The sequence below is a fragment of the Empidonax traillii genome, unplaced genomic scaffold (assembly GCF_003031625.1).
Source record: "Empidonax traillii isolate 1590-97213 ecotype Southwest subspecies unplaced genomic scaffold, ASM303162v1 scaffold172:size1107868, whole genome shotgun sequence".
In the NCBI taxonomy this organism is placed as follows: domain Eukaryota; kingdom Metazoa; phylum Chordata; class Aves; order Passeriformes; family Tyrannidae; genus Empidonax; species Empidonax traillii.
Genome location: NW_020955365.1, coordinates 446,482 through 472,206, shown reverse-complemented (window position 1 = coordinate 472,206; position 25,725 = coordinate 446,482). Strand labels below are relative to the sequence as shown.

The 25,725-nt window shown below is 37.2% G+C and overlaps 1 protein-coding gene across 5 annotated transcripts in view; it reads right to left on the bottom strand.

The window, feature by feature from the left end:
* The window catches only part of ANO4 (anoctamin 4), a 171,789-nt gene that overhangs the window by 99,352 nt on the left and 46,712 nt on the right, over positions 1-25,725 (bottom strand). For 3 of the 5 annotated variants that reach the window (XM_027885760.1, XM_027885759.1, XM_027885761.1), the window contains exons 2-3: positions 17,288-17,494; positions 3,262-3,372 (exon numbers count right to left, since the gene is read on the bottom strand). In XM_027885760.1, the coding sequence (XP_027741561.1) occupies positions 3,262-3,372; positions 17,288-17,357 (181 nt within the window). In that variant the 5' untranslated portion in view covers positions 17,358-17,494. The remainder of the gene's footprint in view (positions 1-3,261; positions 3,373-17,287; positions 17,495-25,725) is intronic. The other 2 variants (XM_027885763.1, XM_027885764.1) reach the window with 1 other exon arrangement.

Below are 25,725 nucleotides of genomic sequence, written 5' to 3'. Positions count from 1 at the left end.
TTTTCTCCGCCTCTGGAGAAATGTTCTATTTTGCAGAAACAAAATCAAAATGACTTGATAATTCATAATTCCTTGAAGAACAGGAAAAAAAAAAAAAGTGAATGTATAAATGTTTTTATCCCAAAGATAGTAGAACTACATATTCTGAAAACTGAATGCTGAGAAATTCCAAGCAAGAGTCCATGGATCTACAAGCCACTTCCCACCAAAAGGCTGATATGTGGTAGGGCTCAAAGACAAGATAACTCATCTAACTTTCTGAAGATGGATGCTGAAACTGAAGTCCCTAAAAATAAGAACTTTCATTAAAAAAGGGGACCTGAATATATTACTGTGTAGCAAGATGGAAACATGCTCAGAGATCATATTTCTGTTCGTTAACTGTCATTTTATTACCAAATGTCACACCAAATCGTAGAGCATACTCTAGGTTTGGATAATACAAGCTGAAAAATCAGTATTCCAGAAGCTGTTCTTTGGAAGCTTTTAGTTGTATCAGTAACACTGAAAAGTGAATTTCCTTAATAATTCTTACTGGGAATGTCTATAATAAGTATAGAGGACTTCCATATGCTAATGGTGCTGGAAAAAATGACTGTATTTAAAAGCAGCAATATTGGAGAACACATACTAATAAAAATATTGCGTACAAAATAGCTGCTTTGCAGAAACTTACGAAGCAGAAAAGCTCAAGTATAAAAAAACCAAGAACTTTTTTGCATTTTATTGTATCATGTTATGTTTTTACAGCACCTGTGTTGATCTTTTGGTACAAATATTTTTCTGCACTCAGTAAGGCCACAAGTAGAATTTACCAATTTTTACTTGAAGTAGGCTATCCTACAGATACCACACACATGAACTTTTTATCATGTTACATGTTAAATTCAGTAACTACACATCAGTGTTGGTCTCCAGCTCCCCAGAGCCCCACTGCACCAGGGAGATACCTTCTGCCCAGGGATGGGACTGCCCCAGTGCCACCCAGCTGTGCTGGGGCTGTGGCCTTGGTACAAGCTGTGAGTAGGCATCAACAGGGAATTCTGGTTCCAGCCTGACAGAATTGCATACAGAACCTTGACAACACTGCTGTCTAGTTTGCAAGGTTGGTTTAGGTCAGATCCATCATCCTGTTTTGTAATCCTTTAATCTACAGTGGGTTGCCTATAGCTACTTCCAGATTAGTATTTATTGTTTCTGGACTATTTCTGATACACTACAGATAATTAGTAATATCATGTGGTTGTAAAGAAACTGGTTTATGTAAGAACTACCAGGAATATTTAGAAAAATTTGTTCAGCTCCTTACTATTGTACTGAAATGTAGCATTCAGTCTTGATGCAATAGAAGTGACTTTTAAGTCTTTCATAATAGGAATATAGTCACATAAAAGTGAATCATGAGATGGTAAATATCTATCTAAGAGACTCATTATGGTAAAAGAAAAAACAGAGTAGCTTGAGATCAAAATGTTTTCAGTAACTAAACTAAAAAGAAAAAAAAATTCTGTTGAATGATCACTCTTGGCCATCTACCAAACAGAAAGATATGCCAGCTAGCTGGCACAAGGCACCCCTTGAATAGGAAAATGCTCAGGAATCTTATGCTAGTGAGAAAAAGTATGCTGTCTTTAAAAGCATCATTAGCCTTCTTTAAACTATCATTAAGTAGTAACAACTGGGAATAAAAGTAACATTGACTATTCAGAGCAATTAACAGAGAAAGAATATTTAGATGTGTTTACCTTCATTATATGATATTCACAACAGACTGCAGGTGACAAGACACTGCCCTGGACACATAACAAGCCCCTGCAAAATGGGTTGTTCAGCCACAGAAACCATTTTTTTTTTTTTGCTGAAGGACATAGAGATTGACTTCCCAACAGCACCTGTGTCTGGTCTGGATAAAGAAAAAACACTATCTCCAAGGCTGTAAAAGCTACATCTGTCTCAAATGGCTTGTAAATAATCCATAAATCAAAATGTTAGTTCTTAATACACTCCCAGCTTGAATTGCTTCTCCATGTTTAGCTATCTATCTTGTCTATTCAGCTTCTGAAAGACTATATAGTGCCTTTTCAGCCTCTCCAGTGTGCATCCCCACTGCCCCCAGCCTGTATATGGGCTGTACTGGTATGGAGAAGAAGGGAAAAAGCAAAATCTCATATTAAGATTTCCAGATGGAAAAAACCCTTTTAAGTTACAAGACACAAAGTTCATCCTAAACCTGCAGCTTAAGTGATAAGGTGATTTAATTGCAAATTATTACCCCCACCATCATACTAACCTATGTGTTTTCCTTCCACCCACAAACATTCAAATCAAAATCAAATCAAATCAGAAACCATCAGTCTGATTCTACCAGTGTGTTTTTCCTTATTCATATGGCAAAAATCAAGCAGAATCCAGGATTTTACATATTCTTATTTGTCTTTCATCACTCTAAAATGGAAGTTGCTGTTTCGCACCTTAGAAAATTGCTACACTAAACACAGAGTCTAAAACAAACCTAGAAAATAAGGAAACCAGGAGGTCATGCCATGCATTTTGATTCTTGCCCTGCATAAAAGTTTTCAAACCATGATAGAAAATTTCTCATTGAAATTCCAGATTCTTTTTGATTCCAGAATTGCATCAATTCTGGGTAGGGAGGATAACTTCTGCTGTTATTAACAGTAGTACTTCTTCTAGCACAAGCCTTGAGATCATTCTGAAGTTGGATTTAAGAAGGGTGAATCAATTAATTCTTAGTCCACAGCCCATTATATGTAAAAAGAGATTATTTTATGCAGTATCTAAGACATGTTGACCTTCACTTGTTGTGACAAGCTCATGACTTCTGCTCCCAAAAACTAACAGCTGCAAAAATGGGAATACACTCCAACACTTTGAAATAGCTGGAATTTCAAATACGTGACTGCAGCATTTGCTCAACATTATTAGTTCACATAGCCACTTAGGAGTGTAAAGAATGGATTAAAGTAACAGGAATTTTACTATTTCTGATTATGTCTGCATAGAAAACATACTGCTGGAATCCTTAGACACATAATAATTCAAATCTTACTACTACTTCTCTGATAGTAAAAGATTTCTTATTGGTCTTCAATAACCTGCTGAACTTTCTCAGAGACTTTAGTCATACATACTTATTATTCAGTTCATCACTTTGTAGGTTCCTTCAGCTATAACTGAATAGCTGAATCTCAATTGAATCTCCTGCCACAAACACAATTTTGCATCCAAGGAATAACTTACTTTCTTGTATTGCATTAAGAATTTCTGAAAAGTCCACATCTGTCTTCTGCATGTCTGGTTTTATCCATATTTGCGTTTCCAGCCGGTTAACCTGCAAATCCTCTCTTCCTTCTGAAGAAATTGGAGAAATTGATGGGGTTTGTGACAGTGCAGTAGAAAATGCAGCTAAGGGGGTATCAGGTGAGGAAGCACACACATTGAATGAAGATATTTTCATTTCTTTCTCCTTAGCAGAATCAAATTTTCTTCAAGCAGTTTCATATAGAACACGGACTGCTTTGAAGCTAAATAGAATGAAACAACAACATTCTCTGCTGTCAGCAATGATGCAGAGTCACCACTGGCAAGACCCTTGGTCCCTTGTTCTGGTGACCGTGCCAGGAGCATCACCTCTACAAGGCTAACTCCCAAATGAGAAAACAGACAAAAGGTGTTGTTATAAATGACAGAGGAACAACCAGACTAAAAGAAAACACACTAACACACAAAAGATGATTTAAGACGCAAGACAGAAAACAACCATTAAGACAAAAAGAGCATGGACAGCATGCTTCAGCCACAGGTCACCATAAGTTCTCACATGCCAACCTGATGGCATGACATAATCTAGGAAGAAGTCCAGTATTGCAGCCCATTTCAAAGGGATTCACCCTTGTATGTAATGCTTGCAGTCTAAAAACACTGCAGAATAACAACATTCCAGTGGGTTACAGTTTCAAATCTATTTGCACACATAAACAGGCACAAGATTTGCCCATTTCGGTGCTCTTTCAACATGAGAAAAGCAACAAGTTTTGAAAACAGACTCTTTCCATGCAGAGAAAGGTGGTTGCCTATCAAGAGTAGAAAGGAAAAGGCACTAGGCAAATTGGCTTAAGATGCTGGTTACAGGGTATTGGCATACCGGCAGAGAGACAGCAGGAGCTACTGGGAATATATCTGGGTTTTAAAGTGCACCAGGAAAACCGTTCACAAAGGCATCTGTTAGAGATCATGCTCTAGAGTAACTAATGCACAGAGTTAGCAGAGAGCTGCAGTGGTCAGGAAGATAAATCTGGGAAAGGACTTCACAACAAAAAGGCCAAGATGGAAGAACAAACCTTCAGGTCATTTGGATCATTACTGTGCTTCACTAGATGCTATCACTCATGCTTTCGATAGAATCATTTCCCTTTTACCTACAGTTGCCTACAGCAAGATGGTCTTATTTTAAATTCCCTCCTAGCCCATTGTATCTTCCCCTTCTCCTTGCCAAATGACTCTCTCAGTACTGCCTTGACAAGAGCTATGAATTATATTCCTCAAACTTCATTTGAAGGCTCTTCTTACCTTTTTGGAAATACAGACCTCAAAATGGAGTACACTTAGACCACCTTTCTTTTTTTTTATTTTTCTGTCTTTTAAATATTATAAATTCAAATTTTCTCATGCTTTCTTCAGTGTATTCTTTTGTTTCACAGCAAAGACCCGCTGCTAAGATACGAGACAACTCCCCTTGTAGATTCCTGAAAAGTAATCTGTCATAGCAGCAGCAGGAGTCAGCATTTAATGATGTAGAACAAAGAGAATTTCTTAAGTGAGACAACTGATTATTCATACAATAGTAGCCTAGGGAAATCTGCAGATGGCCTCAGAGATGAGAGGCTAGGATTTGCCCCAGAAGAGAATTCTAAGGACCAAGAAAAAATACTCCAGCTGCTGAAAAATACATAAAAACAGTAGGACAGAGGTACAAAACTAATCAGTGGATAGAAATTCAGTTTAGCAGTTTTGCAAGTGATATCGTTCTGTTTCGTCTTAAATATTCAGCTACCACTTTTAACATGTACCATTACATACTTGCATCCTCAAATCCAACAGCCTTTCTTCTGCACGTCAACCCTAGTTAGGGCAAATTAGTGACAATACTGCCAAATCTAAAACACCCTTTCTTCCCCCAAACCCCCAAACCCTCTATCCTTACACTCAAATCACTGCTCCTCAGGACAGATGAAGGCAGCAGGATCCCTGCAGCATATCCAGCAGTTCTGAACTAATTGGGCCATGGAGAAAGGAAGTGGCAGCCAGTCAGCTATTGAGGTCCCAAAGTGCTGATATCTGATGGACTATCTAACCACAAGCCTGTTAATAAAAATAAACTGTTGAAGAATGTACATAGACAGTTTCAAAGGTACTTTTTTAGTTAATGAAAAATACTGTCTAGGAAGTGCTCAGAAAATGACCAGCCTAAACCTGACTGCTGTTCAGACTATGAATCAAGACAATTTTGCTGCATTAAAGTTTCCTCTCCAGTATTTGATTCTCTTGCAGTATAGGGAACTTTCAGTAATCCATAGAAATTATAGTGTTCTATGCTTTTCTGATTCACAGTAGCCTTAATATCTGGCCTCACTGCAAAAGTATCAGATTAACAAGAGCATCCAGTCTGATTTAACTCAAAATTGTAGGCATACTCTTCTACCAATCATTTGTGATGTAACACATGGCTAATCACAACCTTGCCTTCACTGTCAAAAGGGAAAAAGAAATTTATCTACCAACAGCATAGCTTTTACGTAAGGAATGCTTTCTTCTACCATGATCTTCATGCTGTCAGTAAAGAGACTGGGATTAGGGCACATGCTTCTACCTTCCTCCTTCTCTGTCAGCATTCACTCGGCAGGAGGGAGCACTGCATTTTATTTTAGCTGAGAGAAACTTCACCTGTGTAATGAGCTGTGGACTGGCCAAATTAATGATTTCTGATTTATCATCAGTCAGAAGTTTTAGACTAGCAGCTCTTTGGAAAAAGCCACAGTGATCTCATCCACATCCCAGAGATTTATTTTCTTTATCTTACCACAGATCTCCAATACCTCATACAAAGACTGAGTGTCACTGTTGCCATTGAGGGATCACTAGCCTGGCTTTAGAATTTCCTTCTTGCTTTAGCAGTTGCTGATTTATGTTTTATCGATGACACCTCCAACTAAGTAAAATATAAGCAATATTGCCTGGAAGGTTGGGAAAGACTCTCTTTCCATAGAAACATGAGAAATAAACATAAATAAAGTATTAAATAAAATATTAAATTTAACAAATTCTAATTTTATTTTTTTTTAAAAAAAAAGATCAGTCTGAGATTCTTCTCTACTTACGGGACCTTGAAACTGAAATCATGTTTTAAATTAACTTGTAATATTCACTCTGATTTACTCATTGAAGCAAAACTATGACAGCTGTACATAAAATAAGGTGCTTTTTCCTTTATTCGTTTTGAAGGGTCCCTACTAAATAAGTTGGGAAAACAAACAAGATTTTAAAAAGAACTTTCATTTTTAGAGGTTGAATGGGATGGCTTCTTCTAAGCCAGAAGGTTCTTCATGCAGAGGGTGGTTGGATGTTGGGAAAGGTTCCCCAAGTAAGTGGTCACAGCACCAAGCCTGACAGAGTTTGAGCACTGTTTGGATGATACTCTCAGGCACAGTGTGTGACTCTTGGGGATGGTTCTGAGCAGGGCCAGGAGCTGGACTTGATGATCCTTGTGGGTCCCTTCCAAATGTTAAATTGATCAAATGTATAAGAGAAGTGATCTATTTACTAAGGTAGTTAATACAGTATTGATGTCAAACAAGGTCATTCTAACTGGCAGTGAAAGAGATTTTGCATGCTCTTAAAATAAAGAACATACTCAGGATTTTCTCAGGATGAAGCCTTGGTATTTGTATATATTGTCTAGCTAATATAAAAACAAGATTTTTAGACATGAACTTCACAAGCAAATTTTTATTTTCTTGCACAATAAACATCTGGAGCCAGATTTTGAAAGCCTGAATATACATGTATGAACATGTGATATGAAAATCATAATTGCAGATGTATTTCTTCTCATTGTGTCTGAAATTGAGCATGAGCACTTGAGTACATGGAAAAATGTCCATAGTATTAGTATTTGCCACTAAAAGAAGGAATATAAAAATTGATCCGATGCAACAAGTGCTACTGTTTCTCAGCGAACAAGAAAGGGCTCAAATTTGCTCCACTTTTGAAAGGACACGAGAGAATAGAGCTTATCTTTGTAATTCACTAAGTTAGCCAGGCTCCTTGAAGAGTTTTACCACTTAGGTTCTCTTCAGTGGTCAGAATAGAAACACTTGACTCAGTTGCTTTCCAAAATCACAGCCTAGTATCTTTTCCCTCCCTCATTTACAATTAACTCAGCAAGTGAAAACAAATGTTTTGTCTACAATTCTAGAAGTTTCTGCAGGGACAAATTTACAGCTTCAAAGGATTGTTCTGAAAAGGCAGCTAGTGTGGGACTTCTGTCAGTCTAAGGATTTGATTTCCTGTTTTTTTAAAATAATAGTGTTAGCAGCAAACATTTTCACAATGGTTGTACTTCAGCAAATAAATAGCATGCCATGTGGATAGATGCTCCTATCACCAGGCCATCTACCTGTAACAGGGCAAAATTTAGCAAGAACAAATATAACTCTAACAGGAGTGGGTTTGTTTTGTTAAGTACTGCATGTAATTTCTACAAAGAAGTTCTTTCTGCTTACCAGAGCCTCTTCTTTAAAGCAAGCAGAAAGATGCTGTTTGTTGTGCCCTTTTCACTACAGGCAAACCCGTGTCAACACAGGGTAAAGGATCACTCCTTCAGGTGCCTTTCTGTTGGCTTCTCACTGTGAGTGCTGGGCAGGTTGTCTACATCAAAAGCAGAGTTTCAAATGGAAATTGCTTTAAGTGTTACTAAACATTAATCAGGGTTATACATGCATGTGTACACCATACCTTTACTGTTTTCTCATTTCTGTGACAGAAAATGCACAACATAGTTGGTCTTCCCAGGATGTGTCGCATGACTACACTGGACAACACACCACAATGTATGATAAACATTTTGGTTCAAAAATGGAATGAGAAAAAATCAAACTGTTCTCTGAGTCATAGAAGGTATGCATATATATTAATATACAAGTCTTCTTAGCAAGACAAAGCTGGCCTGAAAACAGTGGCTCAGAGATAGCTAATTATTTCCTTAAGTGGAAGTTTGATGTGTCTCATAACTAGTCTTTCAGAGAGAGCTGCTTTTGCGAAGTTGTTCAGAGAGAATCTTGGGGTGTTTTCCCTGAGAAGTCCTGTATCATATTCTGTTTTGTTCCTCACCAACAAGTATTGTAATATTCTTTCTGCCTAAGCATTTTTCTCTCCTGCAGCATAAGGTGGATGTCAGACTGTTACTCTGCACATTAATTGTAGTTATATACATATAGTGGTTACATTAGATATATTTTAATATATTAGAAGTATATAATTTTTTTTGCTAGCCTAAATCTGTCATATACAATAGTGCAGATTTCACATTGTGAAAGTATCACTGATAGCATAAAATATCACATAACAATTAAAAAGAAGAAACAGCAATAACAAAATAGAGTTGCAGGAGAAGGAAATACTAGTTATGTTTAAAATACATATGGTTGGTATCCCTATTTTGAAAATGGAACAAATTTTAATTTATGGGTCTGTAATTGTCACACATTCTTATGCCTAATATTTCCATTTACCTGGCTCTACATGGCCCTGGTGCAGATCCTTCACCAGTCGGTAGAGGGACAGCAGAGGGATAAGCCTCTGGAAAGACGTCTTTGCACTGGCAGTACAAAGAGACAGGGCACTAAAGTGCATGCTCTCCTACTGGGAACAAAAAATATCTTTTTCAAGTGCCGCAATGCCTGAGATGGGAATTCACAGGATACAGACTGAAAACAGCTCAAAACCACAGTGTGTCAATGAGCAAAGACTTTTCTGCACAGTTGTATACTACAAATAAGAAGCTAGAAAGAACTCCGAGATCTAAACACATGGAACAATTCAGTACATTTCCTACCACCCTTATTTGTATAAAAATAATAGTAAGAATGATTGTCTTTTAGCTCTCTCTCCTTCCTCTTACGCTGTGAGTGAACATACAAAAACATAGCTATCAAAGATCATTATCACATGCATTCAAACATTTGTCTGCATCTGCAAAATCCATCAACTTGTAAATGATAAATCCCTTAGTTACCATCTACCTTTAACAATATCACGAGTCATTAGCAGGCAATTCATAAACGTCAGGAGAAGAAAATATTTGCTGAATAAACAGTTTGTTGCAAAAGAAACTTACCCAGTTCTCAAGTCAGTTACAAACTGGAACTGAAGATTGGAGACAATATTAATATACGATTGTATAAAAATATTCTTTCTCAAATTTTGGATTTGTCTTTGAGCGAACCCCACAAGCAGCAAGAATCCTGCCCCTAATACTGGTGTAGTTGGCCTTTCTTATACAGCCCTGCAACCTACTCTAATCACCAAAGCCCACTAAGAAGAAATAGAGCACTTTGTCATTAAAATTCGTGGACTAGTTTTGGACTGTTCACACAGGATACCTACACAAAAGAGATTATTTTCAGCAACTGGACTGAACAAGAGTCTCCTTCACAGGCAGTGTAGGAGAGTATCTGAAGAGCAAGGGTCATAATTTTCAGGAGTTCTGATAGCACAACAGACCTTGAAAGTATGTGCAGTTTTGATGACCCTTCATAATCCTTCAATCTCATCAAAGTGCAAGCTACCTTTTTATGCCATTGATCTAATAGGTGCTTGATTCCTTTTTTGTGTTAGGTGCATTCCTAAAACAAGGTTTAAATAAAGTACCAAACTGTAATGAAATCTTCCTTTTTCTATTTAAGTACCTTGACTGTAATCAGTAATGAAGAAGACCTCAAAAAGGTGTATGCCTTGGGCTCCACTGGGCCATGGTACAAAACTGCATTCCCAAAAGATGTAACCAGCAAAAATTGTGCCTCTGTGGAGTTATCCAGCATGCAGAGAACACATCTGCTTTTCTGAGACATTCACCCACTCATGGCTTAGGGACAGTCAGCCTGCTGCATGACTCTCCTCAGAAAAGAGGAACTGATCAAAAATGATACCACCTTTTTGATTTGCTGCTGCCCTTATGCTTGGTGTAAGATGTGACATTGAGTATTATGCAACTGGTTTGGACTTTTGGGCTTCTCTTGGCACCACAGTACATTGCAATGGTTGGAATTTCTAGTGGGTTCTTTGGAACAGTGGAAGCAGCTATCTGTATCATATCTACTCACCCAGGGAGTAAGCCCACCCTCATATTTTTTTGGGTTTGTTTTTTATTGTTGGTTAGTTTCAGTTATTTGGTTGGTTTTGATTTTTTGTTTGTTTGTAGGTTTTTCGGTGTTTTTTTTATAATGTTTTTGCGGGGTTTTTTGTTTCTTTTTTGTTTGTTTGTTTGTTTGTGTTTTGTTTTGTTTTGGGAGGGGTTGGCTTGGTTTGGTTTTTGGTCCTTTGGGGTTTTTTAATTATAAAGAAAGATCTGGTCTAATTTTGAGGTATCAGAATGAACCAGCAGACTTGGCGTTAGGAAAGAGGTCTTGAAATATCTTGGACTGAAGCAAACCCTCTGTGGGAATTAATAACACTATGCAGCCCTATTACAGTCAAATCACTTTTCTGATTTTAAAAGCATCTCTGCCAAAGGAGAAGCTAGTTTGTTCCATCTTTTGACAGTCTTCCTGTAAGAATCTTTCTTTGGAATATATGAAACATATTTAACATTAGAAATAGAGTCTTACATAATACTTACTCCCTTTAAGTAAGAAATATAGAGCCAAGAAAAAACCCACATTTTTCAGTCAAGCATTACAGGAATATAATGGCTGATTATTCAAAGTCTTTCTTATTACTTCTTGAATTATAAGCTATTTTTTAAATTAAATGGGTCATTACTTTTTCAGAAACATTGCATAATTTTATATATGTTCTATTTTCTTCATCATAGAGTGGTCAAGAATCTTCTTAGTTATTTTAAGACAGCTATGGTACACTGGTCTTAGAACATTATAACTTTGCCCTGGGATCAGTGTGTTTACTGCTAAGGTGGTTCCTATTTTTTCCCCTTGAAAAAAATTCTCTTACGGTCGAATGATCCACAGAGAGCAGTATTTTGCACCCTTTTTGAGATGACTACATATTGTAAACTAACAACATCCAGGAGAGTTGAAATCTGAGGGTGAACTGTACTGAATTTAAAGTAACCATACATAATTGATTGCAAGAGTGAATGAAAGATTGTTTTATAAGAGCAAACAGGAGACTGATCAAAGCAGGAAGGAAAAGAAATAAGTCTTTGAAAAGATTGGAGTTTAAAAAACACATAGTTCCCAGAGAAGCAGAGCACCGTCAAAGCCACCACTTAAAATTATTAATATTATTTCTGAAGAAGGATGTGATTTCTGCCTACATCAAATCTATTTAAATTAAACAAGATAGATAGCACTGAAAACAGTACTTTATATGATACATTGTTTCTTGGTTGTTAACATGCTGTTGCAAAACTGTTCTCCCAACTGCTAGAATGAACATTCTAGGAGACTTTAAACCTTAAGATCAGGAATTTTCAAATAAGTGACTTTTGTCCTAGAAGAGTAAAGGGGTGAATTAAACGACCTGAATGACTAAGCAAAATGATAGAAGATTTCAAGCTCTGCATCATCTGCTTGCTAGTTCAGCTCCTAATTTCAAAGTACGACATAATCACCATGTGGTGACCTGTCACTCAGCCCAGTGACAAAAGGTCCTCACTGTAATTGAGGCAAACTGTTCAACTCATTAGGAGCAGTGCAGAGGCTCCAGAGCACCAATAGTCAGGAGAATGAACTGCCTCTGTGTTCAGCAGGGATGTATTTCCAGATTATGCTTGAAGTACCAACATGGGAGAAATTTTGTTTGGTGCATTGAATTTGCATTGTTTTGAATGCAGACTGTGGAGAAAGAGAAAATTTAAATATGCAGGCTGGTTTCTTTGACATTAATGTCCCTTCTGCATAGGGATGTTTCTTGTAAACATGGGTTTTTTTAATATATATATATGAAAATTAGCTTAATGAGGGAAATACTACACTTTTTGAAATCTGCTTGCTTTTTCTATGCTTCATTCCACATGAGAGAAAGTTCTATATATATGCAGCAGAAAGCTTATTGAAATGGATTGTTCCGCTAATAATGTTAGACAAGTGAGATGACAGAATTACTGTCAGTGAGAATTCAAATTTCTAGGTGAATTTACATCAGCCATTCCCACACCATGCATGAATTTACTGCCAAGAAATACTTGCTCGACAGAGCTTTCTGGTAGAATTAGGTGTAGGATTTTATTCTTTTAATCTGAGAGAGATGCATGCCATATGTCCTGCCAGCCAGCAAAGAAAATGGGATTTAACCAACAAGTCACATCTAACTAACACATATCTTCTAAAGCCCATTTACAACCAATTGTGAATGCTGACAAACATATGCACATTTTGCGATGAGAAAAGAAAATGTTTTGCACAGTAAATTATCATTGTTGAAGGATTCAGTTCTAGCTTTCTTGATAATTCAAAGTTCATTAACTTGTGACTAAGCTCATTAAACATACATTTTCTTTTTCCTTTAATTCTGGTTACCACAGTTTCAGGAACCATGCATTTTTGCTTACTCCCAAGTCAGTTGTTCTGTTGGCCAACACCACTAACTCCTCTTTCTTATTTACAAGCTCAGTAACTCCAGTCATCAATAAAAATGTTACAGTTTGATAACTAATTAAAAAAATAGGACCCGAAAGTAAAGAAAAGCATGGCCAGTCAAACATACCTTCCTTTTGTAATTTGTAATCTATCAGACACTACTTGTCACTAAAGACACCGAAGTGCAAAAAATGTTTCTTACATAATTCCAATGAGCCCAGGAGACTTTCACCATAATGCCAGAAAGGAGTCCTTTCAGACACATAAAGTTCTTTCAGCTATCATGGATATACCTATATCATTTCAGGTAGCAAGGAATGTTCATTCCAAAGTGTACAGTTCTTTGGCTTTGAAGGGGATCTGTTTTGAACAGTAAACTCTTGAAAGCAGAGATTTCTAGAATATTTTTATGTGTTTCCGGGAGTGAAGAATGTGTACATGGTAACTAAATTTTAGAAATAAATTCTTTCAAAGACAACCCTTACTGCTGGTTGTGTAGATTGCCTACAGAGCTAATTTGTATGAGTGATATAAACTACTATCTACATTAACATTTATAAACTTCCATGTAAACTTTGGAATACAATAGCGTTTTACTAGAAGCATAGCAAAACAAAATCTTGCTGGGGAACTTGTTATTACAAAACAGATAACAACTGTTAGGAAGCATTGCAAGTAGGGAACAACTAAGAAGATTCCAGAGTTTCACACAGTGAAAGAATTCACTTTACTTCTTCTTAGACTTATTAAATAAGACATTTTTTCCACAGCCAGCAAAATTTAGTAACTCCTAGGAAAATTAGGTTTGACAAGTTCTGCAGGATCTGAAAATAAAAGAATTTGTCACCGAGAGAAAGAAGTAATGTAACATTTTTCTCTTATAGAATAGATTAACAATGGAGAGAGCAGACAGAAACTCAGAAACTGAAGTCCTGCTTATCACACAGCAAAAGTGTAATGTTGTCAGAAGTGAGGCAAGCTTTTTTTTTTGTTCACAGGTTTGCCTAACCCTGACATTGAGGGAACAGACTGGGATGACAGTTTAACCTCCTCTGTACTTGTTCAGTACTTTGTTGTACTCCTCTTACAGACAATCTAAATGATGATTACCATTACTTTCAAAATGAGCCTTCTGTGCGCACCACAGACGCATCGATCCTAAACCATTTTCATGAGAGTTGCACCAATTCACTCCAGCCAAAGGTCTGCCACAAACACTCTGAACTCTGCACTTCAATAGCCTTGTACCTCATTAGCCACAATACACCGCAGCTGCTCACAGAACTGGAAGATGATAACTGGAGGTTTCTCAAAATCAAAAACATACTGGTCTTCCCTGGTTTTGGAAGGAATGCATTAATGTCATTGCATCTAAACTTACCATCTGATTCCTATACTTGTTTTTGCTTTCCTCCTTTCTAAGAAAAGGTTTCCTCATATGGGTGCATCTGCAAAGGTGTCCAGAGTCTTCACTTCACTGTTAATAAACATTTTCTTCCACTTGTTTATCCCTTTTCCTCTGTGTTTTGTTTCAGTTACTTGATACTTTTTGATCTGCTTAAAATCAGAGCTCAGAAGTTGTGGTTCTGCTTATGGCTGAGCAGTATTTATTTGCAAGCTTGCACAACACAATTTTTAAAATTTCATTTATTTTTAAATAAAGTACAGTACATACAACTCACTGCTCCCTAGCCACTCTAACACCCAGATCAATATTAGAAGTCATGAGTCTCAGCCTCCTTACCAGTTACAAATGAAACTGGCAGGGAAGCAAGCTGAAAAGAATGCTGTAATTCTAAACAATATCTATTGTTCCTCCTCCTTAGCATGTAGCTACCTATGAACTTCATTCAAAGGAAATATTTGTCAATTAAATAGAATTCATGATAGATAATAAAAGGTGTCATTCTGGAAAGAAGGAAGGCGGTGAAGGGTAACAAAGCACTATGAAGAAAACAGGAGTAGTATACTATCAAAGGGAAAAAATACACTTAACTGTCATTTTATCAAGGATCTTTTCATGGTTCTAGCCTCTCTGATAAGAATTAGACATGCCTTTTTAAGTCCTCAAAATACCTTTCTCTATAATTTATTATGCGAGACTGCCTTCATGTTTGGGGTATTTATTAACTGGACAAAGGAAATTTCAGACTAAATATAATGTATCTCCATCAGTGAGACCTACTTGATTGTGATAACAGCACTCAAATAGAAGGAAACTCCAAATTTATATGAACTATTTAGACTGAACAAAAACCTTCCAATCTACTGCATGCAATAGCAGGAGGATAGCTCAGAAAACACTGGTGTCAGATCTGGTACCTATCATTAATATACATAAGGATGTTTTCTTTCTAAAATATAAAAATCTTTATGATATCTTAGATAAAATACTACCATTGGACAACTAGTGTATTAAACTAATTATGAAGTTATAGCTGTTAATTTTTGACTATGTTAGAGTGAAGAACATATGATTTTCAGTATAAATTGGAATTTTCTATTAAGAGTGCTATTCATTACTGTTGCTGCCTGACCATGATCTTTTTGGGAGCCCCTGGTGGTCAAAAGACCTTCCCTGGTTCTTCCTTCGTGAAGACTGGCCATTACATGATCTTTATTAGACTCTACTTGCATATAGCTCAAATGGTTGCAATTTAACCTGGACACAGACAGAAATTCAGTGCTCTTATAGAGAATTAAAAAGTCAGACACAAATCATAAGAAGGTTATTTCATTCCAGATGAAACAATGGCACCACAAGTTAGTTAAGAGAAGACTCCTATCGTACAAAACACTCGTAAAAATCTGCAGCCTTTAAGGCTCTGGGTACTATTAACTCCTCTTAACTTCAGTGAGGCTCATTAATCTAGATGCCTCCATGAACCAAGCATGTTCTCAGTAGATCATAGATAGTGCTACTGTCTAAAGACCAGAATATGACAGATAAAACTAATCTCATACACTGAAAGCTAATTCCTCAAAGAATCATTATCTAAAGAATGGTCACTGATAAGTTCCATTTTGAGAAGCCTCTGGGGTCTACCTAGAAAAGGACCTTTTTCTCAAGCAGAAGCCCACATATTGCTGTTTGTATATTATTTGTACATACGTGCCTGTAAAGTACAGGCCATGCTTATCGACACAGAGATGTAGAATGTGAAGCATCTCAAAATGAACATTGCTATTGTGCATGTTCAAGATACTTCTTGTGACAAACTGTGATGCAGGGGATTTTTGTCAATCTCTTACCATGCTGCAGACATGATTATATATCTTTAGCAACAACAACATTTCTTTAGTAGTAATTTTTATACTTCAAAGAAAATAACAGAAGTTGAAAATACAGGACAAACAAGTGAACAGAAGAACTGAAATAAACAAAGCATATGGTTATGAGTCACTGTAAATTCTTAATTAATCTGTGTTGACAAAGATATGGTGACTATATGAATGCATAAGACTCACGGGAGTAGACCTGTATAGAAACCCATAACAGATAATCTAAAATTTCAGCTTCTACAAAAATTAGGCCATTTACTAGATCTTCAGCATAAGGGGAATACACTAATGGTTTGCAGGCAGAACTCTCTGTCTCACACGAATAGACTCTGCTCTTGGCATCCAAGTAGCTGCATACAGACTGTATCATGCCCTTTCCTGGGCAGCAATACTGAAAGGTTATTGAGACCCTTCAATATAGAAGCTACAAAAATGACTTCATGGGCAGCCTTAATTTTCTCTACTCAGAAAAGAAATTTGCAGTTTATATTCACTGTGAAGAAAGACTGAACATGACCAGCACAAATGTACTCCCCTGTTATAAGCAAAGATACTTCTAAAATAGCTCTGGCAATTACCATAACAAGGAATGAACTCATGATGTCAATTAGAATTTGATGGTTCCCAGGAGATTTTGACTTTCTTTTAATATGTTTCATTTTGTTAACCAGCTAACTTATGTTGTAAAATCTCCTTCAGATCCAGAGTTTTTATTTGTATTATAGCAGCAAGATTTTCATCTACACCCTGGATTGTGCCTTTTTTCAAAACCAGTGTTAGTGTCAATTATTGAGTTCCATGGGGGGATGCCTGTAGCCTCCAGAACACTGACATTAATTCGGGGCTTGTCAAAATTAAATATATATAAGGGGAACAGTATTAAGAAACAATAGCCCAAAGTGCTTTCTGCATTAACATTTTGGATACCACTACATGTTGTATGTTTTTTCATGATTAAACTTACATTTTCATTTCCCACTTTCAGCTATCCCTATAATCTATAACTGACAAAAACAAACCAAACATAAAAAAACCAATCAATAGTTCTGACAATCAATAGTTTGATCACCATGCAAGCATGATCTTATGCTATTAATAACAGCTTCCCAACTTCAAGGCACATCACACAAGAAATGGAAATGAAAAAGGTATCAAGACAAATCTGTTACCTGGCTGATGGGTTTTTGCTTTTCCACCTGGGACTGCTGAAACCATAGATCCAGAGGATGAGGCTTCCATTTTTATTGACCCTCTAACTTGTGGGAGTGAAGGATGCCCATCCACAGGTGGATGCTGTGACACTGAGTAGCTTCCTGTAGTTCTCCTCTGACAGATTTGCACACGCTTTTCAGCCCCATGAATAGATAAACTTATACCTGACAGGAATAAGAATTGGTACTGTTAGATACAAGAAACCAGCATGGAATAAGTAAAATATAAAAATTGTCAAAGTTTAAAATGTAGCTGCAATAGCCTTCTTACAAAAAAAGAAAAAAAAAGATTAATCTTCTCTGAAAATTAAAAATGTGAACATCTTTGCTGCTGCTGTATTGCAGACATCAGAGTCAGCCACACTAATAGATATCTAAATTAATACACAGTCATGGTTTACTGCATTACTGGACTGCAGGAGGAAATATCTTCCATTCCTTCAAAAAACCCACACAGCTCACGGAGGACAATATTAATGAGGCAACTACCACAGAGTTTATTAAATGGGTTTTCTGGCTGATGGATTAGAATTTAGCAATAATGGTTTCTTTTCTTCTGAGCATTTACCAGTATTAGGAAGTCTCATCATATGGAAAAATTGCTACAATTCAGGTGTTAACTAGTTTGTAAGGAGAAAATAAAGGTCTGTTTTGAGGAAAGGAATAAGGCTACAAACAACAATAATATGACCTTAAGCTTGAAAAAAATTTCCATTTTCATCAGACCTTCAACACTAGAAATTGTCTTTCATAACAAACATTCTCAAATCTGTCACATAACAATTTTTTAAACAGCAATTGTGATTAAAAACAGGTTTTACTTTTCCAAAGAGAAGAGCAAAGTTAAAATTTCCTGTGTGTCTTTTGTTACTGAAAGTTCCTATGTGTCTTACAGTAAAATTGCTGATTCTGACTTCCTCCTGTTCACATTGATGCAATTGCTCCAACTCCATTTGAATTACTTTCATCATACTCTGATGGGAACCTTCAGAAATCTCTTTTAGGCAAGAACACCAAATTATAATTCAATAGTACTGTTTTACACTTAATTTAATTATGACTCTTACTGCTTCTATCAGCAAACAATCTCTGTTAAAAAAAACAAGTGAAACACCCTAACCAGTTATAAGTAAGCAAACTGAGAAGCAGATGGAAAAGTCGACCCTAAAAACTGGAAATACAGATATTGTAAGTACATTGTAATTTGCAGACGCTCAGAATCATTGGATATCCTTGATTAGACTATTTAGTTTTCTGAAAGGGGTCCCTCACTGAAATGTCCAAGAATGCCTTAATGACTCTGCTCTTGCAGTTCCACTGGAACTCAATACACGTGAATCTCCAGGTCATGGAAGAGGTTTACAATCTCTGAAATATTACTACATTTATATCCATAATATACTACCAATGGGAAGAGAGCTACCACTTCCATAGGTAATTTGTGAAAAGAGTAGAGTTGCACACATTAGCAAAGGCTGTGCAAACTATTTTTCTGTAAGATGGCTTTGTGCATTCAGAATCAAAGCTGCACACTCAATACCTGACTTTGCTTCTCGTCAGCAGAGCTGATCTCCTGCGGGAAATGTGAACGGACGAGGAGTTTCCTGCTGCAACTGCTCACCTACCTCCTGGTTTTAGGGCTAATGAAACTAGCAGCTGCCAAAGACTGTTGAAATCACATCTTCTTTAGCATACAGAGCAAATCCCAGTCACCTCATTCTTGTGAAAGGCAGAGTACCAATCCAATTGAACAGGATGACAATGAGCATGCCTTTGACCATATTAGCTGTAAGGGGCCTCAAATAATGAGGAGCTAAGGCCCAGAGGTAAAATAAGCTCTTTACTTGTTGTGCAGCCACTAGAACCTCATGATGCCCAAAATACTGTGCAATCATCCCTAAGGTATTAAAAAATTAACTGCAGCTGTTTTCTTTAAGCATCACCACTGGTTGTCACATCATTTAAAACAACCATCCCTCTGAAGCTTACGATGGAGTCAGCCAGTTAGTCAACACTAAACATGAACCCGTCATCACCACATACATACTACATGGATCTCAGTAAGGCTTGCTTTCATTTGGTCATGAAATTAGGGGTCTATTTTGGGAACTGGTTCCAAACATAAACCGACTGCTACATTTCTCTGGGGTTCACATAAATTGCTTCTTTGCACTCTGAAAGCAGTCTATAAACCCTTGTGCAGCTGTGACTCAGCTTCCTAAACTGTTTCTGCAGCACATTTTTTTTCAGACATCAAAATAAAAGATACTGCTGCCAGAGTGCTATTCCTAAGAACTGCAAAATTTGCAGATTGATCACATCCAAAATTAAGTTCTGGTTATATACAAGCTTTTGTTTCTTCCTCTAAGGAAAGGTGATAAATTATGCCTCCAAACTACATGAGGAAGAATGTTCTAGTATCACTGAAAATTTTACAGACTATTTCGACATATTTAAAACTTGAAAGTGCCCAAAATTGACCACTCAAGGTGTCTCACAAACATATACAATATATTTGAAGTTCTTTACCACAATCTCATTGGTATGCAGTTTTTTTTTTCCATAGAAGAAATTCTTTTGACTAGGAGAATTAATTAATTAATTAATTAATTATTTTCCTAAGAACCAAGTACAGCACAAAGATGCAGCTGTCCTTATTTAATTATAATGTTGTATTTTTCCAGAGAAACACCAGATCTTAGTTTTCTATGTATGTTTCTTTTGTTAAACTAGAAGTCTGAAAAAAATGTAAGACAGTAATACTGAGGCAAGCTTTAGCATTACCTTTTTTTCATGTGGGCGAAAGTCCTTTTAAGAGATATTGGTAGTTGAAAATACAACCCCAGATAACATGCAGAAGAGCATGAGAGACATGCAGAGACAAAGAGAGGGGGAATTAGAAGTAGAAAAGATATTGGGAATAGCACACGTATCTTACGGAAGATGAAAACCTGGTAACTATTGGCACTAAGCAGACTCTACAGTAAACTCTCCCTATTCTTCCTGCAAATAAACCACACTGTTAATGAATCCTGGGGTTTGTGGATCAGAGACGTGAGAAAACAGCACAGAGATCTCTCAAGAGTAGATGTTAAAATTGACACCAATTACTTTTTGGAAGCGTGACAATACCCACACAAAATATCTAGAAAGATAGAGAAGTTCTCTATCAGCACTGTGCAGACTGGGTCTTCAACTAGCTATATTTGGTGGAGTTTTATTCTTGTCTTTAGGGTTGACACTGTAGCTGCTGACACCAAAATCCCACTGCTACTGCATGCCTGGCTGTGTAACCTCTGATTTTCCTGTCCCTACAGCATGGTCATTTTTCAGTGCGCTTGGCACTTGTACTCAGTAGCTGGGTGTGAGCACACTGGCATGCTCTGATAGGTAGTATAGATGTTGCAAAAATCAAGAGTTTCTCCTGCCTCTCCCTCTGGCAGGGAGCACCTGCTCATGAGCACCATTTCAACCCAGGACGTTAGTGCAAATGCAAGAGAAAGACTTAAAAACTGTCCAGTAGCCGGAGCTGACTGTTCAGTTTGGAGAACTGGCTTCTGGACAGGACTCAGCCACCTGCACCTGCCTGACTGCAGACCAAATATGTAACAGTGGGAAGTAGAAGTTTAGTGTTTTGAAAGTGGATAAGATTTGTGCCTTCAAGTATTATACATATCACTCAGCTCCTTTCCTTTCCTGCATGCAGCAAAAAAATGCTTCTCTGTGTTTTCAAATCTCCACATGCCTTTCTCTTCCTTACCTATATTTCTTTTTTTTTTTTTTTCAAACAAGCTTTTTGTCTCCATGAGGAGATGCTGTTCTTGCTGCTCTTTTGTTCTCTGATGACTCTGAACTTGCAGGTTCATTTAAGATAAACACTTTCCTACCAATACATCTCAGCTGTGCAGTTTGCCAGAAGAGAACAGCCTCTGTCTAGCTTATGGATAACTTCTATTACTCCCAGATGTGTCTTTTTATTATAAATTTTTTCAAAACAGTATTTCTTTCACATTGAGCATATTTTGCCTCTTATCAAGTGGTAGTGTGCTTAAGACATTTAGGGATTTATAATGCTCCAGATAAAACCTGCATATAAGAACATTAAAAGCGGAGTATTAAAGTATTTCCTAGTCATGAAGCAATAAAATCAAACACAAAGGAGAAAAGAGAAGGAGAAATCATTAAAAGTTCAAAACACTACAGTGTGCCTGCAAGCAAAATTTCATGTGACTAATATTTGTTTTGTTGGCTCTTCAGATGCTACAAAGATGAATAACAACATCCTGCACTGCGCAGAAGTCTTTCTGCTGAGGCATCTGATGGGGTGTCTGCTTTGCTGATGTCTTAGCCCTCACCAGAAGTTGTGTACCCTGCACCTCTCTGCACCAGCAACACCTGCACCCAGCACATCTCATTCAGTGGGCCTGTGCTGTTTGACTGAGTATAGCGCAGTGCTGTGCTATCCCCTGATGGGGGAGATTCTTGCACCTGAACTGGGGGTCAGAAAAGCACAAATCATACTGTACTGGGACTGGGACACTTTTCCTCCTGGGGAGGCACTCCTGTAGTGACGGTCAGGTTTGTGTCAGCCGCAGTTTTCTTCCACCTTGTATCACTTTGGGTTGCAGGTATCTATTTATAGGTTGCTTTCTGACATGTTTGTCTCTAGACAGAGATCATAAAAATATGAATAAGAAATAATAATACAACGCAGAGTTACAAAATTATATAAACAATTCATTAGCTAATAGTGCTTAATTAGCCTCAAGTGTCCTGACTTGCTGTGTAGACCTTCTCTGGGATAACAAAGTAGCACTGGCAGGTTAAGGAACTCCTTCTAGTTTTGCATTGATAAAGTGTCAGCTCTCATGCTGGAGGCAAAATATTCCACTCTTCTCTGTGTGGGTCTTCTATTTTGTTTCAGCCCTATGCAGATGCCTTAGGATTGAGGTAGACCCTTTCTTCAAGGCCCTTTTCAGAGAAGAGCAATACAAGGGAGAATAGGGAAAGAAGGAAGAAAATCTCTGCTGTCACTTAGAGCCACAAAAAGTAAAGCAGCCCTGGAAAGTCTGCAGTCATTAAGGCATAGATAAGTAAGGTCATAAGGAAGCACTTTGGAAGCCTGAGCAAAGAGCAGAAAATGAGGCTTTAAAGAGCAGTACATAAATGGGAAAATTACATATTTAGTTACTTTCAACTTTTACACACAGGGAAGGAGAAAGTGAGCTAATTTGTCCACCTTAATAAGATAAACACCCTTTCCTCATCTTGTGCAAATTGCCACATTTCCCATTAAAGTCAATGAAGCTCTGCAGAGGACTTCATATTTTTGATGTTTGAGATAGCCTTGATAAGGGGGAACTCAGAAAGGGAAGCAATGTAAAAGGTTTCTCATGCAAACCCAATTTAATTTGAGACTCAGGAGAGACATAGCAATGCTTGATGCCATGATGGACTCTGCTTGCTCTGAAGCCTAGGTGGAAATGAAGAAGCATGAGAGAAAAATTCTCCTGCTGCCCTCTGTACACATGCCCCAAAGCATAGCCTAAAGGCAGTTTTCCTTTTTTTTTTTCTCACCCTATGTCTTAGGTTACAAATACATGCAGAAAGCATGGTTAACTTGGTGAAAAATGTTACAACTTCATTGGGATTCCCACATTAGACTAAATCAGTTTTCAGAAGTTTAAATATCACCTATTTAACAGCATCAAGTCCCTTGCCATTGGTAACACATGCTTATGAAATCATATCTACGACCAGATTACACCTCAAGTATAGCTTTGAAAATGTTTAGATACTTCTAACTACATCAGATGTAAAAAACACCTCACAACTGCAAACTTTTAAGCAAGCAAACAGAAAAGCTACTAGCTACAGACCTTCCTGGGAACTGCATTGGCTGGAAGAAAGACTAATACTGTGCATCTTGACAAGCTACATGTGTTCATTTTTCTGAGGCTTTGCACAATTGCTACCCCCACCCTGCTTTCTCCCAAACGTTGGAGAGATGACAGGATTTTCAAGATTTGTAATGGTTTCAGAAACTAAATGTTACTTTTTTCTCCTTTTCTATCAAAAATTTTGTCCAGTTCGCTTCTGAATTTACATTCATTTTTATGGATGTCATATACATTTTCCATGGAAAGAAACCACAGATCTTAAACATACAGTCAGAGGAGGAATAGCTAACTTTCTTTGTCTGAAACATGTTATCCCTGAAAGTTTTGTATTGAAAGAGACCATGAATGACCTCTTCCCTTTATCTCTCCTTCCACTCATGATGCTACAGAGCTCTATCATATCTTCCACTCTGTTGTTTCTATTTACGAGTTTAGAGGGTGTGTTTTACACTATTGCTTCTCACTCATAAGCTGTTGTATACCTTCAATCATCCCTGGTCACTCCTCCTTTGTTCCTTGCCTCTTTCAAAGAATGAAGACCTGAAAGGCACGTTAAGAAAGTTTCAACAAGCAGCATCAGAAATGCTCATGTGCTTTCATCAAAGATTTGCACAGTGACACAACGATATTTCAGGTTTTATTCTTTCTCTTGTAAATTTAATTTGCCCCAAGATACTTGTAGACGGACTCTGCCTCCTTATAGCATTCATCAGCTCTTTGGGCAATTTTTCATTGAATCAGGGATTGCTCTTCTAACCCACCTGCTTCAGGTCCCTACATCAAACAAAGACAGCAGGAAGCAATACTGCATTTTTTTTTTCTCACTTGTATATTGAATCTTTTTCTACATCAGTTGCCTTCTAGGTCTCATGTTTATCACTTCTATAAGAGCATTACTGTAAAGCCTTTTTCTATCAGCAAAGCAAATCTTCACAAAGCTGTATTCCTTGTCCCGGCATTCATATTTTATTTTTCAATTACCTGCCTTCAAAAGGAGGGTAGCATCATCTCATGCCTGCAAGTCAACAGTGGTGCTAGGATCTGCATTTTGAAGTGGGATCAAAGACACATCTGAACTATAACCAGGACTCCATGAAGAAGGGACTTGTGTACACACTGGGTTTTATCCAGCCTTACTGCACTGATGTAGAAATGAACTGTTAAAGAACTGCAGATTCCAAGGGAACATAGGTTTATATTTGCTTATGTGCTTTAGACCAGAATAGCTTATTCTCCCCTGCAAAAGTGACTACATTAGTTGTGATAAAACTGCATCTGGACCCAGTGTTAATTTCAGCTTATCAAAGTCCTGATAAATAAAAAAGTCATGCTTCCCTTAGGCCCACCATCAAAGGGTTGTTTTTATAGCCCTGGAGGTAGTTTATTACATTACAACAAACTAGCATTCAATAGTGATTGTTTAGCATGACTGAAAAACTCCCATAGTGCTCACTGAGAGGCAAGATAACAACCTGAAATCATGAAAATATCTTGGAAAGAGTCATAATAATCCCACTTTGATGGTCTACACGACACTGAAAAATCGCTTGTCTTCCTTAGGTATGAAAAGCTTAGCTAAGTGAATATAAAGCTCTTTTGGGTTGCTGTTGAATTGATGGTGATTGTCATAGGCATGTTGTAGGACCACAGTGCCAGACACAAGGTGCTACCTACACAAGTTGTATGGGCCCAGGTGAATAAATGGAACATTTTTCCCTCAAGATGCCTGATTTGAATTATTTGTAAGTCTTGTACTTTTATTTCTGTCTGAAAATTCATTCTTTAGTTCCTCTCTATGAAACCCAATGTACAGTTTATATATGCTGCTGTATTTTCCAGTCTACTGGGATAAATGCCTAACAACTGTGTGTAAAATGTGCCTCACTTCAGCTCACCAGCAACCTGCAATCAGTGTTGTTTGTCACCATCCCAGCTGACAGAATTCTTCCTGGGGTTGCTGGCATTTTTATTGTTGTGTTTATTACTGTTCTCTTTCTGTTTCTTTAGTATCTACTTTGATTTACTTTATTGTTACTACTGGATTTTCACTATTATTAGAACTACATGCATGCTGGAGATTAATTTGGGAAAAAAAAAAAGGCATTCTAAAATGTTCCATTGCTTGCCCCAGTATGAAATCCGCAAACTAAGAATACCTTGTCTTGAAATCTGATAAACACAATAGAAATCAAAAACTGAGGCTGATAAAAAATTTTCAGTAGAATGTTTCTCTGTCAAAAAATTGGTAATTTTTTAAGGAAAAAGAAATTTGTCCCAAAGTCAAGAGTTCTGTCAAAAATTTTGTTTAGAAAATAATTTTGACCTTATCTGGACTGGAATATCTTGAATTTTGTTTTGTAATGCCTTTACACCTTAAAAAAATGTAATCTAACAAATCAAGTAGAATATAAACTATCAATTAGAATACCAGTTATCCCTGAGCAAGCAAAAAAACCAACCCAAAACATTTCAATTACTGAAATACCATCTGTAATA